This window comes from Marmota monax, unplaced genomic scaffold, assembly GCF_021218885.2.
Source record: "Marmota monax isolate L192 unplaced genomic scaffold, Marmota_monax_Labrador192_F-V1.1 WCK01_AAM20220418_F8-fsc01272, whole genome shotgun sequence".
NCBI lineage: Eukaryota > Metazoa > Chordata > Mammalia > Rodentia > Sciuridae > Marmota > Marmota monax.
Genome location: NW_026694921.1, coordinates 49774 through 64856, shown reverse-complemented (window position 1 = coordinate 64856; position 15083 = coordinate 49774). Strand labels below are relative to the sequence as shown.

Below are 15083 nucleotides of genomic sequence, written 5' to 3'. Positions count from 1 at the left end.
TCTCACCTACAGACCCACAGGATGAACAGGATGCTAAACAGCCATGTAGGGAAAGAAAATCCACTTCTTTTTAGAAAAAGTAAGAGTCCAGAAATGACTAGATATCATGGCCTTGCTCAGCTAGAAACAGAAGTCAAAAGTCTAAGGAATGGAGCTTCCTCTCTGTGGGGGAAGGGAGGATGATGCTCTATTTAAGCACATAATCCAGTCATATTCAATTCTATTTCTGCCTCCAAGTTCTCTTGCTGCCCACTTGTATTATCTCATCCAAGAAAGACTGGCTAAGATGTCTTCTACCCACTCCCCACACCATGTCTCTGCCTGCTCCCTTCAGGCTCTAATACTCCCTGGGTGGGGTGGAGAGGGGGTTCAGGGGCCAGAGAATTGGCTGCCCTGAAATCAGAGGAGCAGCCAAAAAAAAAACCAAGGAGCCTAGAGGTCAGTGGTAGTTTTAATTTTTACTGATGTGCAATTCTTCCGATGCAGAAGAACAGTCAATTGTTCAAATGCCCGATGGCTTTGCCCCTTTTTAACTTGGGAGAGCTTAGGGGAAAAATCATTAAGGAAGTGTTTTTCAGTGCTTGGGCATCATGATCAATCTCCTTGCCAAGGTCTAGAGTTGAAAAGAAATCTGTCATTTTCCTTTGCCAAATGTCAAGTTTCCCATCAGCACCAAGAGACCAAGAAACCAAGTGACCAAGAGGGGATAATCCACAGGGCAAAGAATTAAAACATGTTATAGCAAATGCCACCATGTGAAACACTCAACTTTATTCACTTTATTTATATATTTAACAATTCTAAAGTATTTACTTCTTGCTTTGACAAAAAATGAAAAATATAGGAGCACTGACTGACTCCTCTTTAGGAGAAAAGGGTTATATGTACAGCTACGGAGAGTTATGGTTCCTCCTTTACATACAAAGAAAAATATTAAAAAATGCTTCATTGATCAAAAAAGAGCTAAGAGCTGCAAGCATTTATTCACACTGTACATCAGACCCAAGAAACCCATATCATTACCTCTTGGAACCTGTCACTAAGAACTGCACAATCTTCAATTACACTTACTTCTCTCTATCTTCACCATCAGAGCATGTGGAGTGTGGAGAAGAATTACACCCTGTTTCTCTAAGCTCAGACTCTGGGCTTTGCCTGGACTGACAGCACCAGGAAATGTTTCTGGGCCACGTGTAACCATACTCAGGCACACGTAGGAGCCACCTTCCTAAGACACAGCTTGCCCTTGGCCAGGGACCTGCTTCCAAAGGGAAAGGGCTGGAACTTAAGCATTCCCTAACCTCACCCTTTCCCCTTACATGATGTACTCTGCCACCAGTTAGCAGCGTTCAGCAAAACCAAGCATGGCCTAAGAGGGAGGGCAGGCACAAAACATGGATGCCAACATCACAAAGCACAAACATAAATTCCTCCCTGTCCTTCCCCACACCCACCTCCATCACAAATACTCTTGATTTAAGGCTCTTTTTGGACCACATCAAAGTTCACTGAAGAAAGGTACCCCGAATCTCTTCCAGGTGATGTCATGTCTCTAAGGAACACTGCAGAGTAACCAAGTGGCCCTTTACTGCTGGCCAGCAGCCAGATATGTACCCACTCAGGCAGCCAGAAGCAGGGCAGGGGGACTGCTGGGCCTTTCCTGCTGCACCAAGAAAGGAAGGAGGAGGAAGGCTGATTGTGTGGGGACCTTCATAACTATAAAGGCTGATTCTACCCCTTAAGGGGAAGATCCATGATTTGTTTGGTTTGGGAATGGGGAATTTTTGGAACCCTGAGTCTGGATTTCTCTGTCCTGGCTGAGGAAGAAAGATTGTTTGGGGGACCAGGCCCTGGAAGTGGCTCCAAGGTGTGCCTGGGGCTCAGGGCGGGCCTTGGCCATGGAAGCAGGACACCACATTCTGGCCATTCTGTACTCTCACTCACAAGGAAGCACTATCTGGCCTGCCCAGGAGGCAGCCCCCTGAAAAACGGAGGGAGCCCTAGACAATTTGGGTCAAGTTAAAAACAGAATCCCATGGGGAACAACATGCTGATCACCCATCCCTAGCTCCTTCTACCTTCCCCAAAATGGGGCCTGAGGGATCCATTTGCTGTGTGTGCCCCTCCCTCCAAATATAAACCTCATTTTCTGTTTGTAAAGTGGGATGGCCCAGCCCCTCTCAGAGAGAAGGCACCTGGGGAGGTTCTCCTGGGAAAGATGCTTCCAGCTTCCCTGGCAACAAACATTTCCCAACCAACTTTGATGTGGTGGTGGTGGTATGAGGAATGATCACAAATGTTGGTGCTAACCTTCTTTCCTGCTCACTGTCTCAGGCCTCCACTCTTGGCTCTGACCAGCCTCCTTCCATAAAGAAGCACCAAGCCATCTCCCAGTGTGCCTGACAGTAAGCAGCTCAGCAATTACAGGAGACTTGGCAACCTCTGGTCTTCCATTAAAAAAAAAAATTAAAACAACCAGGGGATTTTTTTCCTTTTTGAAGGCAGAGGGAGGATGGAAAAGGGAAGGGGGAAGGAAAGGGGGAGAAGGGGAAAAAATTAAAAAAAAAAAAAAATCAATCTACAATCCAGTGGTACATCCCAATTTCTGTCACTCTGTACAGGTGATTCCATGCCCCCATTCCAAAGTGCATGGGCCTCTAGGTCTGCTCAGGCTGTGTGGCCCTGTCAGAGGGACAGCAGCTTGGCCTCTGCCCACCCCAGGTCACTGAGCTTCAGTTTGAAGTGGCAGCAATGGGCTTATCCAGTTCAAGGTCAATGCTGGAGCTTGTGGGACGTAGACTGCTATAGCAAGACTTGCACACTCGACTGGGTTCAAAGAGCTGCTGGCTAGGAACCGGGACCTTCTGGTTACAACAACTGGAGCAGAATACGTTCCCACAGTTCCTTGAGATAAGAAGAAACAAAACAATGTTAGCTTCCATTAGCAAGTATGCAGTAAAGAAACCAACTTCAACAGAATTTTGTTCTGTGTGATTTTTAGGATGTGCTGGAGACTCCTTTGAAATCAAACACTTTCATTTCTCTGGCCCAGGAACAAGACAGGCAGGAATGATATCCCTACCTAGTAGAATCACATGTCATTTTCACTTTAAGGCCAAGGATACTTGGCTGTCTTACCACAATGGCTCAAGGTTATCAGGTGTACAGGAAGATGCTGCCTGACAGACCTTTGTGAGAACAAATGGTTCCACGGCAGAAGCAGTTACTAGCTAAATGGTAAGTCCTGATACAGAAACTTACCCAGTGGCCACACCTACCTAGGCAATGGCCTCTGTGTAGCTTGTGATCACTGAGTGATCAGAGTCAAATGGAGTTGTCTTTGGGCCCTCAGAGGAAAGAAACAAGCATCCAACCCAGCTGGGGATAAGGAGCCTTATCCAAGGGCCACTACCCAAGAGGTTTGGAGGCAACAACTTATAGGGCAGACTGCTCCCATTTAGGATGGCTCTGTAGGCAGCATGCAAAGCCAGGAGTCAAGCAGCCCATAATGCATGCTCAGAAAGTGAACGAGAGGAGAGGTATAAAGACAAGAGCACAGATGAGCATACATGCACACACATACCCTTATTAGACAGCTATCAGTCAGTATGGCTCACAGCCCTGACCCATGCATCTATCTCCAGGGAAACTCAAAGAGATCTGCCAGAAGGCTTGACTACAACACAGGCCCCAGGTCTCCACCCTCTTCCACTGAAAGCCCAGCTCTGATGCATCTGTGTGGTCCAGATCAATGCCCATCATAGCTAACAGGAAAGAGAACTGACAGAGGAACAGTTTCTGCCTACCTTATAACTCTACTTTTGTTGGACTTTAAAGTACAAACTAATCACAATGAGCTCAGCACAGCAAACTCCAAGGGTCATGACACAGCCCACCAACGGCTAGGGGAAAGCAGCTCAAGGGAAAGCCTCCTTCTCAGCCAGCATCTCTTTCTGCCCTTTTCAGTCAAACCCCTCAGTATGCAAACCTATTATTGGATTAAGGCCACTCAGGCACAGGAGAGAATATTTAAGACTACTTGGGGACAAAAGAACATTACAGAGAAAAAGGTGGACCACAGGACCACAGAAAACTAAAATGAACACATGGAGAACCTGTGGTTACACAGAAAATTTTCTGAATGCCTATGCTTTTTTTTAATATTCCTGCTGGAGTTCAGCTCAAAAATCTGATACAAATTTGATCAATTAAGCTTCTCTGACTTCTTTCAGGGGACTCCAAAAGACCTAAGTGGAGTCTTCCCTTAAAGTCTTCCATGCTAAAACATTCTCTGTGAAGATCACTTGTTCAGTTCTGTCTCTTTAAAAACAAAACAAAAAGACACACTGATACTTGGAAGCTACAGCAACATTTCAATGAATGACTGACCCAAAAGAAATAGTTCTGAAAACCCAACTGGCTCCTCCATAAAATTAGACCCTGCAGAAGCACTGTTTCTGGTTACAGACGAGATGGCCCAGCTGACCTGTATGGTCAGGAGAAAAGCACATGGCTGCAGCTGGACTCAACCTCAATGGTCTCCATCATCAGCTGCTGAGGACCACCCCCAAGCCCACCTGCCTGCCTGTGCTCCCCAACCTCAGGCTTCACCCCACTGAGTGCAGAAAGGGGAGATGACAGCATTAGTGTGGAGAAGTTATTATAGATGTGCAGACATCACAGACAGTTTGTTGCAAATGCTCACCACGTTTGATCAACACAGTCAGTGTCCCTGCAAGGAGGGGAGAAAGAGCTCAGAGGAGAAGCCAACCAAAGATACTTGGGCTTGGGGTGCAAGGTGGGAAAACATGTGGTCCTAGAAGCACCATTAACAGATAAAGATGCTGTCCCACTTTCAAACCAGGTTCACTCATGTGGTGAGCAATGATCCAATTCTGATAAACATTCTATCCCAAGAACACTGAACATCTGCCAGTCACTACCCCAGTGAGGCCAAAGCATCCCTAGTAATTCACTACGCAAACCAAGAAAGAGAAAATAAGTTGGGATCCATATGAATTGAAGACTATCCTCGGCTCTCTACTACTCCCCACAGCTACAGCTGTTCATCAGTGGCACAGGAACAAGAAGTTCAGGGACAAGGAGCAGGGAAGGAGTAGGAAAATGAAGTACCCTGCCCACAGACAGAAAACTATTTTTGCTCATGGTAGTAATGTTGAATTTTATGATGGGAATAAGAAACTGATTTGAGTGGTAGCTATTGCCTCACCAATCTGGGGCATGGGGTGGGGAGAGGCTATCATTTGAACATTTCAAAATATAATAGTGATCACTCTCAACTGGAAGAAAGATATCAAATGTAGTTCTTCAGCACCAAATTCATAGGTACAGAAGTCTGCCTAGACAGCACACTGTCAGATTCTGCCCAGATAGCATACTGCTGGCCAGATGCCTGCCATCCACCATATTGCAGACTCTGTGGGCCAAAGCTTAGTTTCCACACCCAGCCCACACCCCCCACGGGCACCTGTAGTGGTGTTTCCTGCTGGTGAGCCAGAAGGCACTGTCACACGCATAGCAGTGGGCAGCCAGGTGGTCAGGGACCAACGGGTCATCTGCAAAACAGATGGGGCAAGGTTAGTGTGACAGGATGGGCCAGGCAGCTGGAGCCAACAGAGCCATGCTGGGGGCAGCAAGAGTCACAAGGACCATATTGGCTCTGGAAGCACCAGCCCAGCAGGTCTGATGCCAAAAGTACAAGAAAGGCGTCCAAATGGTTTCCCTGGAGGGGACTCCAATCTCCCCTGAGATAAAGTGGCAGCATCACCCTAGGTTGCTGTGAGAGCTGGCAAGGGTCCAGTTCACAGAGGCAACATAGACAGAGGGCCAACCTGCTGAGTCTCTCTGGCTCAGAAATGATGGGCCTGATGTGGGTTCACAGGAGCTGAAATACCAGAAGCTCAGGACTAACTGTGCTACGAGGTTCTTCCTTGGTAAGGGGCATGGGGCAGGGATGGGGCTGAAGAAAAACCACCAAATAGTTGCATGGATGGCACTGAGAGCAGGGGCCGAGCCTGTACCTCTGTGTCCTGTTTATCCACCTGCTCCCAGCTGGCTTCAGAGAAAATCTCTGTGCTGCAGCGAGACAAACAGTTCTGATCCAGATTGCTTTCCGAGTCAGGGATTGAAGTCTGTTGGCAAACAAACACAGCTGAACAGAATGAACCCGGTCTCCTCCAAAAAGAAGAAGAAAGGGCTTGGTGAAGAAGGGAGCACTGAGGACTAGGTGCAGGCATAAGTACTAGGGCTACCGAATCTGAGATGCATCAACCATTGGGCCTTGGGTTAAACAGGTGCAGAGATGATGCTGGGCTCAGTTGAAAGGAGATACCCAGGTTGTGTGCACTGACACTGGAGTCAAAACATGGACCTTAGGGTTCCAGGAAGTATGTGGGAGAGAAGTGACCAGGATGGAGTGGGAACTCAACTCCCAGTGTAAGCTGCCCTGGTGGACCTGCTGATCCAACCACGCCACTTTGTAAAAATAGTGCTCTGGGCATGGCCTCCTTTCTCTGAAGGATTCTTTGCAACAATGAGAAACCATCAGTAGTATGAAGTAAAGGCCAAAAAGTTACTTTGGATTGAAAGTCATTGGATGTGCCCGCCTTTAATGTACAATGACAGCTTCAGAGCCCAGTTCACAATTGCACTTGACAAGACCCACCAAAGAAGAGAGCCCCTCTTTGAAAACCCTACTCTGTTACTCTCATTTCTGATTGGCAAGCTTCATCAGTTAGAAACCAATTCCTTCTCTCCATTTTTACTGCCAGCATCTACCAAAAAGTGGATACAAACATTTGTTTAAAAAAAAAAAAAAAATCTAACCTATCAATTTACTAGCTTTTACAATTTCACAAAATACTTGGCATTACTCTTCAAATGTCATTCTGAAAACAGAGAATCCTCTCTCTGAAGAGATCTGAAGGTCCATGTAGTGCATGCTCTTTCCTTTCTCTAACTGCCCAAACAAGACATGAAAGTAAGCAAAGCAGAAAAGAGACAGTCTTCCATTTACATGGCTGAGGCTGATCTTCAGCCTCCGTGAACAGGGCTACTTTAAACCTTTTCAATTCATTTAGAAATCCTCACCAGTCACCATGCACTGGGTAAAAAAGTGTGCCCATCCTCGTTCTGCCATCTTCTCTCAGATGGCTACAGAGGAACCATGACCCACTCACCACTTCATCTCCAAAGTCCCCATTGAAGCACAGTGATCCAGTCAGGTATTGGCTCTCCAGGCGACTCTTCAGCTCCTGGACTTGTTTCTTCAAGGTCTCCGCTTCCTGCTGGTGGCCTGACTCGATCTGACGCAGGCGCTGTTGGATTGTGTCTGTGTACACAGGCATGCCATCATCATCCAGGTGGTTGTGGGAAGGGTGCTCAGGGCTGCTGACTGCGGATGGCCTTCCCCGAGTGGCTATGCAGCCACTTGTGGTGCAAGTTTCCAAGAGTGTAAATGGACAGAGTTGCAGCTTGTGACAGACAGCTGGCGGCTCAGCGAGTCCTTGCTCCTCCCAGCCTCCGCATTGGCACAGTGCCCATTGGGTGTGGAGTTCTTCTGGAGGGTGCCAAGTGCTGGGGGCTGCTCTGAGGCCTTGTTTTCAGTCTCTGGGGCACCGTTACACACAAACCCCTCTTTACATTCGGCTAAAGGCAAGGCACAAGGGGCCTGTGTTGGGCTAAGAGTGCTGCCAGGAGAAGTCCTGTGGACCACAGACCCCCCTTGTGGCTTCTCAATGAGGCTCCTCTCAGCAGGCCTGGGCTCCAGTGCTGGGGGAAGCACGTCTTTGCCACTGAACCTGCCAGTGATAACCAGGCAAGGCTTACGGTGGACTTGGGGTCCACTTTCTGACTTCACATTATCTTCCATCAACATATCCATGGAACTGTCCATGTTTGGTCCTCTGGTCTCAAAAGGGACTTGGGAAGGTGGCAGAGAACTAGACAGTGAGGTACCATAACCAACTTTTACATCTACTGGGATGGAAGGAGCTGCATCCTCCTGGTTCTCTGCAATATCCTCTATTGGAGGCTGCTCCAAAGGAACCTCCAGAGAATCCTCTCCCCTGTAGGGTTCCTGGAGTGAACTGGAGAGAACACTGGGCCCACCGTGCTCTTCAGGAATACCCTGTGAGAATAGAGACAGGCTGGAGTCTGGATGGCTCCTCAGAATAGCAACCCCCAACTCTGCTTCTTGGTAAAGTACAATGGCTGAGCCTTCAGTTGCTATCCTGTTCTCCTCTTTGATCTGTGGCATCTCCACACTACCCCTGTGTGCAGGCTCTTCAGCCCCACTCTCTTCTTTGGTGGCCTCTTGCAAAATGTTCTCCATCTGCCCCTCAGCCACCCCAGCTGCCACGGACAGCTCAGCACCCTGGGCACCCGGGTGTCAGCAGATGGCTCCTCTCCAGGACCAGCAAGGTTGCTCAGTTCCAGAGATCGCCGGTGCTCCTGCCACTTCTCATTCAAGCTGGGGTCGCTGCTTCACCGGCTGGCCAGAGGCACTGTGCTGTCGCAGGCTATGGTCAGATTGTCAAATGATCTAGTCTTTGGTAGGCTAAAAGATAGAAGTTTGGGAAAAGTGAGAATCTTGGAGGCTATTCAGAGATCAGGAGACAACAGGTTTTAACAAGCTGGAGCTATGACATTTCAAATAATGTTCTGGAGTGCAAAGCTCCCTCATAAGTCCTCCTGTCTGCACTGCCTCTAACCTATGCCCCATCCATACAAATAAGTTAACAGCAAATGTTATTTTCAAAAGGCATTCTCCCTGATGCTGTTGTGTTTCCTCAACTGGTGGCAAGGTCAGACTGCTGATTCTTTGATATTACAATATTTTAATTTATTAGCCAATCACTCTGAATTTAATAAAGCTAATTCATAAGTAGCAAAGCCAACATTTCTATGATCTCACAGCATTTGCTTTCAAGCTCAGAAGACAAATCAGGTCAGGGAGGCAGGAGCAGAGAGTAGTGGATGAAATACAAACCAGGGTTCACAAAGAGCACAGAGGATGTACTCTATCACTGAGAAACTGCTTGGTGCATGTCGTAGAACAGGGCCCAACTCACTTCTGGAAACTAGGCTGTTGATTATCTTCCCAGAGAAAACTTTAGAGACCTAAGAACATGTTGTGGAGCCAGACAATATCATGATCTTTAACCATCCCTGGCATGTTCCCATACAGGAATATACCCACACAGGACCTGAGGCCTGTGGCATCACCCCTGGGCTCACCGGCTCAGGGGAGGATCATCAGGGCTGGTCCCTGGGACTGGATATGGTGCACAGCTGTCATCCACAGGGGTAGAAGGAGATGGGCAGGGCAGATACACTGCACTCCACAGCATCAGGTTACGCACATGGCACACAGGGTACAGTACCTGAAGAGGGGGAGAGGACAGATTTAAATATGTCCCAATAAGCATTTTAGAAATATCTGGAAAGATCAAGAATATACTCCCAGCTCTAACACCCCACAGCGCTAGGACACTGATCCCTGGGGAAGCAGCATCAGTGGATAGAGAGCTATCTCCTAAAAAGGCCAATACAGGACTAGAGATTCTGTTTGGCAACATTTTTTACCTAAGCACCTCTTATGGGCATGAAAGTCTGAAAGGATCTTTTAAAGGTCCATTTTTTCATTAAGTATTTCTCAGGTCATCTTTATTGAATGACTAACTTTCATCAGCTTGATTTGCTGCATAAGAAAGTGAGTCATTCTGTTACAGTGATTATATGTTTCCTGTATAAAAGCCTGGCTTCAGCAGAAACTGCCAAACCTGCTTTATAGGATCATTTATATTAATCATGTGAAAAGGAGGGTATTTTCTTCTTGCACTGTTACTCCTCCAGGAGGTAGGGTGAAGGAGGGAGAGAAGCAGTTAGCTTAAATCTTTGATTTGATTATTTAAATATAATGAGAAGCATATGAATATCCCAGCTAAGCAATATAACTTCTGATTAACCTGCTTTGATTTCTTATGGGTTTAAGATGCATTCTGAACAAAGGAATTTTACCATCTATTGACACGCAAATGTATGTGCCTGTTTTCTCTGCTGAACAGAAGGTATTCCTTTGAGAAACAAAGTCTTAAAGGGCCTGCTAGCTCTCTTATGAGCAGAGAATCACATATACATAATCAGTATCAGACCCAGTTCTGTGCTGAGATAGAAGCTGCAGAGGATATCATCACCTGGTACATGAGGAGGTGCCAGGGGCCTAGGAACAGCTCCTTCTGAGATATGAGAAACACCCAGAAAACAACTTAAGTGCTCTTCCACCAGTTAAACAAAACATGCTACGAATAAATTAAGCTCTGGAGGAAGTGCCAGAAAAGATTGGTGTCTAGGGTGGCAAAGTAGAAATGTATATTAAAACACCCTAAGCAAAGTGGTCAGAAGCAGGTCAGAGCATCATCAGGAAACAGTTCTTTCTGAGAATAGTGAGGGAAAATGGAAACAGCTCATCCATAGATAGAGATGCCTTCACAAAAAGAAGCACTATTCAAACAGGCTCCCATTTGTCCCCCACCCCAAACTCATTCTGCTGATGACAGAGGAAAGACTGAAGGATACATACGGCTTCTGACTGGGAGGAATACAGTAGGTTTTTGAAAGCCTTGTTGCCAGCCCGAAGAAGCGACCATACAGAACATGTTCATTCCTGAGTATGCTGTTCACCTCTCTCCTTGGCATTGTTGCACAGGAATGTTCCAAAGAGGCAGGAATAGGTATGCTGCACCAGTTTCACCTATGGGAGTCCAATGAGGCAAAATCATGCAGTAGGGCACACATGGGAGCCCAGCAGAGCCATCTACCCCAACATGTCTGAAAGCACTTCAGTTTACGCTGTCAGGATAGGGAAGCCCGGTTGGTCACACAATAGCCTCCTCTTCATGCCACCAACTCCAGGGCCTGACTCTATCCACCAGCATTCCTGAGTTAAAGATAAACTGGTACACCCCCATTCCTCTTAGATTCCCTGTTCAACAGTCTCTGAGCTTCTGAGTTAACAGCCATCCTCAAGAGCAGCAGAGCACAGAAGCTGGGTGCAAGAGCAGGTCAGTGTAAAACTGTGTCAAAGCTGAAAGCACATTTGTAAAACTATTTGTTTATTCCACAAATCATTACTGAACATTTCACTTGCCCCAGGCATGACTACAGGTACCAGAGGTGATGGATATGCAGCAATTATCAACCAGCTTTCCTGCCCTGATGTAGCTTACTCTAGCTAGGGCAGAGGTGACAAATACTATGAAGAACAATAGGACAGGGTGAGAGGGGTCTAGGCTGTGGGAAGGCCTCACTGGTTGAGACCTGATAGAAGGAAGAGAGGAGGTCATGTGGGTATCTGATGGAAAATGCTCTAGGCAGAGGCAACACAAGCACAATGGCTGAGGGGAGTACATTTACAGTCTGAGAAATAGTTAAGAGGCCAGTGGAAGGGAGGGGGGGATAGGAGGAAACAAGCCTAGAGAGGTAACCTCTAGGATGGCCTTTTAAGCCATTTTAAGGACTTTGGCTTTTACTGTATGAAATATAGTTACTGGAGGTTTCTCAGCAGGGGATGACATGGTCTGTCTAATGTTTTAGAAGGACTAGCTTGACTCTATATGAAATGAGAGTAGGAGATAATGGTGGCCTGGACCAGTGTGACATAGTAGAGGTGACAATAAATAATAGGTTTTAGACACATTTTGAAAGCAGAACTGAAGACTCAAATAGACTGAATGTGAAATAAGAAGGAAGAGTTGAAGATGGCATAAATGTTTTTGCCCTAAATGACTGGAAGGATGAAGTTGCCATATGGTGAAATGGAAGAGTCTTACAAGATTAAGTTTGTGGGGAGATGTAGAAATCAAGAATCAAGTTTTAAATGAATCAAGTTTGAAATGCCATTAAGACATCCAAATAGAGATACCGATACCGAATGTTCATGATTGTGGCTGAAGTTAAGTGTAGAAGTCTAAGCTGAATGGATTCTCATCACATGGAGAGCAATTAAAGCCACTGGACTGGGTGAGATCCTTCAAGTAGTTAAATAGTAGTTACATGGAAAAGTAGCCTGGAGGATGAACCCTGGGGCATTCCAAGATTCAGAACTAGGGAGACCAAGAGGAATCAGCAAAGTAGACAGAAAGGACCAGTCAGTGAGGAAGAGGAGAATAAGAGTGGTAAGTGTAAGAGGTCAACTTGAAGAAAGTATTTCAAAAAAGAAACTGAACTGTGCCATTACAATTGATGGATCAAAGAGATAAAGATTAAGCACTGATAACTGGGTCAGCAAAATGAAAGATCATTGGTAACCTTAACAAGAGTAACTTTGGCAAAGTGTTATGGTGCATGCCTTCCTGGAGTGGGCTGAAAAGAACAGAAGAAATTTGAGATAGCTAATATAGGAGCTCTGCAGTAAAAGAGACCACAGATACAGGATAATAGCTGGAACAGAATGCAGGACCAAGAAAGGGTTTTGATAAGACAATATATATATATATATATATATATATATATATATATATATATATATATATATATACATATATATATACACACATACACATTATACTTTGTCTGCATGTTTACAGCTGTGATCTGGGAAAGAGAAATATGCCATTGCAGAAGGAAAGAGGAGAAATGCTGGAGCTAGCCAGCAGGACAGATGGGAGGAGATGGGAACTGTGTATAGCAGAACAGACGGGCTAAAAAGGACAAGGATAGTGCATCTTTTATCAAAGGAGAAGGGAGAAGAGAACTTTGGAGACAGTAGGGGCTTTAGTAGATGGACTGGAGGGAATATGGGACACACGAATTGCTTCTATTTCTAACTACTATTTAGGGTTTCTATCATCTCTTTTAAAAGCTAAGTTTAAAACAACTCAAGGTTTACAAGAAAAAAAAAGGTACATCTGGATTCACTAAGTAAAAAATGCCTATTTATTATTGTTTTCAAATAAAAATAGGAGAAAATAATGACCCCTCTACTTAAATTTAAAAAGGCTACATACTTTCATGTGAAAATTGGACCACTAATATTTGCGTAAGTGGTCCAATTTTGGACCACTTTTATCACCTCCAATTTTGATGATTCCCAAAATCACAAGGAATGCTTCATTGAACTCAAAAGAGCAAGGAAATTGCCTCTGAAGCTGATGAACGCAGTCAAGCCATTGCAGAAACACTGGGCAACGCTCGTTCAGATCATCCGAGTTCTCCCCATGACCGCACTGATCAGTAAACTTATGGCCAAAATCTAGCCACTCCATCTCCACAAGGACCTGGAAACCCTGCAGGGAGGCACCCAGGAAAGACAATTTGTGCTGGGCTACCAACACTGTAGCAGTCCTGAGCCAGGTGTCACCACCAGCAACCCCCTTTAACAGCTTCCCAGTAGGTTCCTCTAGCCTAGGTCCATAGCCAGCTCCTTCTATTGGTACACAAGTCTAAGGAACTTTCTCAATTATCTGAACTCCATTCCACATTCACTGAAAGGGCCCTAACAATGCATCTTAGTTAACTAAGCTCCTTTCTTGAATTTGTTCATACTTTTAGCCTCCAGACTAACATCTTGAGAGATGTGTGTGTGTGTGTGTGTGTGAGAGAGAGAGAGAGAGTGTGTGTGTAATGAGTACCAGGGATTGAGCCCCAGGGGCACGTGATCCACTAAACCATATCCCCAGCCCTTTTTTGTATTTTTATTTAGAGACAGGGTCTTGCTAAATTGCTGAGGCTGGCTTTGAACTCATGATCCTCCTGCCTTAGCCTCTCAAGCTGCTGACATTACAGGTGTGCACCACTGTGCCTGGCATTTGAGGGACAATTTCCCAGAGAAAATTAAGATTTAATGTTTTATAAAAGCCACATATTCCCCCTTAATTTTCCTTTTATTTTGAATTTTGCACATTTGGTGCTAAATTTACAAAGGCATTTTTGTAAAATCCTTCCCCACCCTACATTTTTACAAATGTTTATATATATATGTGTGTGTGTGTGTCTGTATGTGTGTGTGTGTCTGTATGTCTGTGTGTGTCTGTATGTCTGTGTGTGTGTCTCTGTGTGTGTGTGTGTGTGTGTGTGTGTGTGTATGTTTAAGCGTACTTTGTGGTTTTTCTTACTTCTTTAACCCAAAAGGAGGTTATTTTAGGGTCAGACTCCTTCTTGACAGAACACTCTTTTGGTAATATCTAGACCTATTATCATAAGCAAACCAAAATCCTTTTTAAAGAAGCCTCATTTTCCTGGGTTAGCCAGAACTTTCCCATGTAGACAGGCTATAAAAGAAAAGATCTATATTTCTCAATACCTTGTAACCTACAATCTGACACACTTTAATAGGCATAAGAACTGCAGCAGGCACCTCTAACAATGTAGCTCAAGGTGCAGGAGGAATAATTAAAAACAAATTTGGCTTTCTTTAGACCTAATTGCTACCCCCCAAAAAAAAAAATGATCATAAGACTCACGGAGACCTCCCACACTTGTTATACAGTATCAACTCCCACACTTTGGACACACTCACCTCTATGGTTCGGTAATAAGGGTCCAGCAAGAGCTTAGCCAGTGCCACAATCTGAGGGGTGCGGTCCCAGCCATCTGAACAGTGCACTAGTACAGGTCGCTGGTCACAATCCACAGCATGCACCACCAGAAGGGCCAACTTCAAAAGCACAGATAGGTGATGAAGCCACTTTGTGCTTTCAAGAGCTGAAAGCCAACTATAAAAATAGGAAGGGATGAGGCATTTTTTTATGATGTATTGATCATATCCAACGCCTGTCAAATAAAAAGCAATACCCCAAGATTTTTCTCTTCAAATGTGACACTGCCAAAACAGACAGAAAATCTGTTTATAAAACATGTCCAAAATCAAGACTCAGGCCTTACTCTGTAATAGAGGGCATCCTCAGAAATATGGACTGTATTTAATAAGACCACCTTTGGTTCTAACATGCTGATGAGTAATTTCCCAGAGAAAATTAAAAAATTAATGTTTTTCAGTCCATAGTAGATACACACAGTATAAGAAAAGTGGAACCTTCTGAGAGATATTTCTAAGATGTAAA

The 15083-nt window shown here is 45.2% G+C and overlaps 1 protein-coding gene across 1 annotated transcript in view; it reads right to left on the bottom strand.

Moving 5' to 3' along the window:
• Positions 1-749: 749 nt before the first annotated feature.
• The window catches only part of LOC124081087 (myotubularin-related protein 3-like), a 60516-nt gene continuing 46182 nt past the window's right edge, over positions 750-15083 (bottom strand). The window contains 12 exon segments of the mRNA XM_058573566.1: positions 750-2904; positions 5489-5564; positions 5567-5576; positions 6042-6152; positions 7200-7430; positions 7432-7467; positions 7469-8397; positions 8400-8578; positions 9259-9404; positions 10604-10774; positions 13122-13307; positions 14540-14735. Coding sequence (XP_058429549.1) covers positions 2733-2904; positions 5489-5564; positions 5567-5576; positions 6042-6152; positions 7200-7430; positions 7432-7467; positions 7469-8397; positions 8400-8578; positions 9259-9404; positions 10604-10774; positions 13122-13307; positions 14540-14735 — 2443 coding nt within the window. The 3' untranslated portion in view covers positions 750-2732.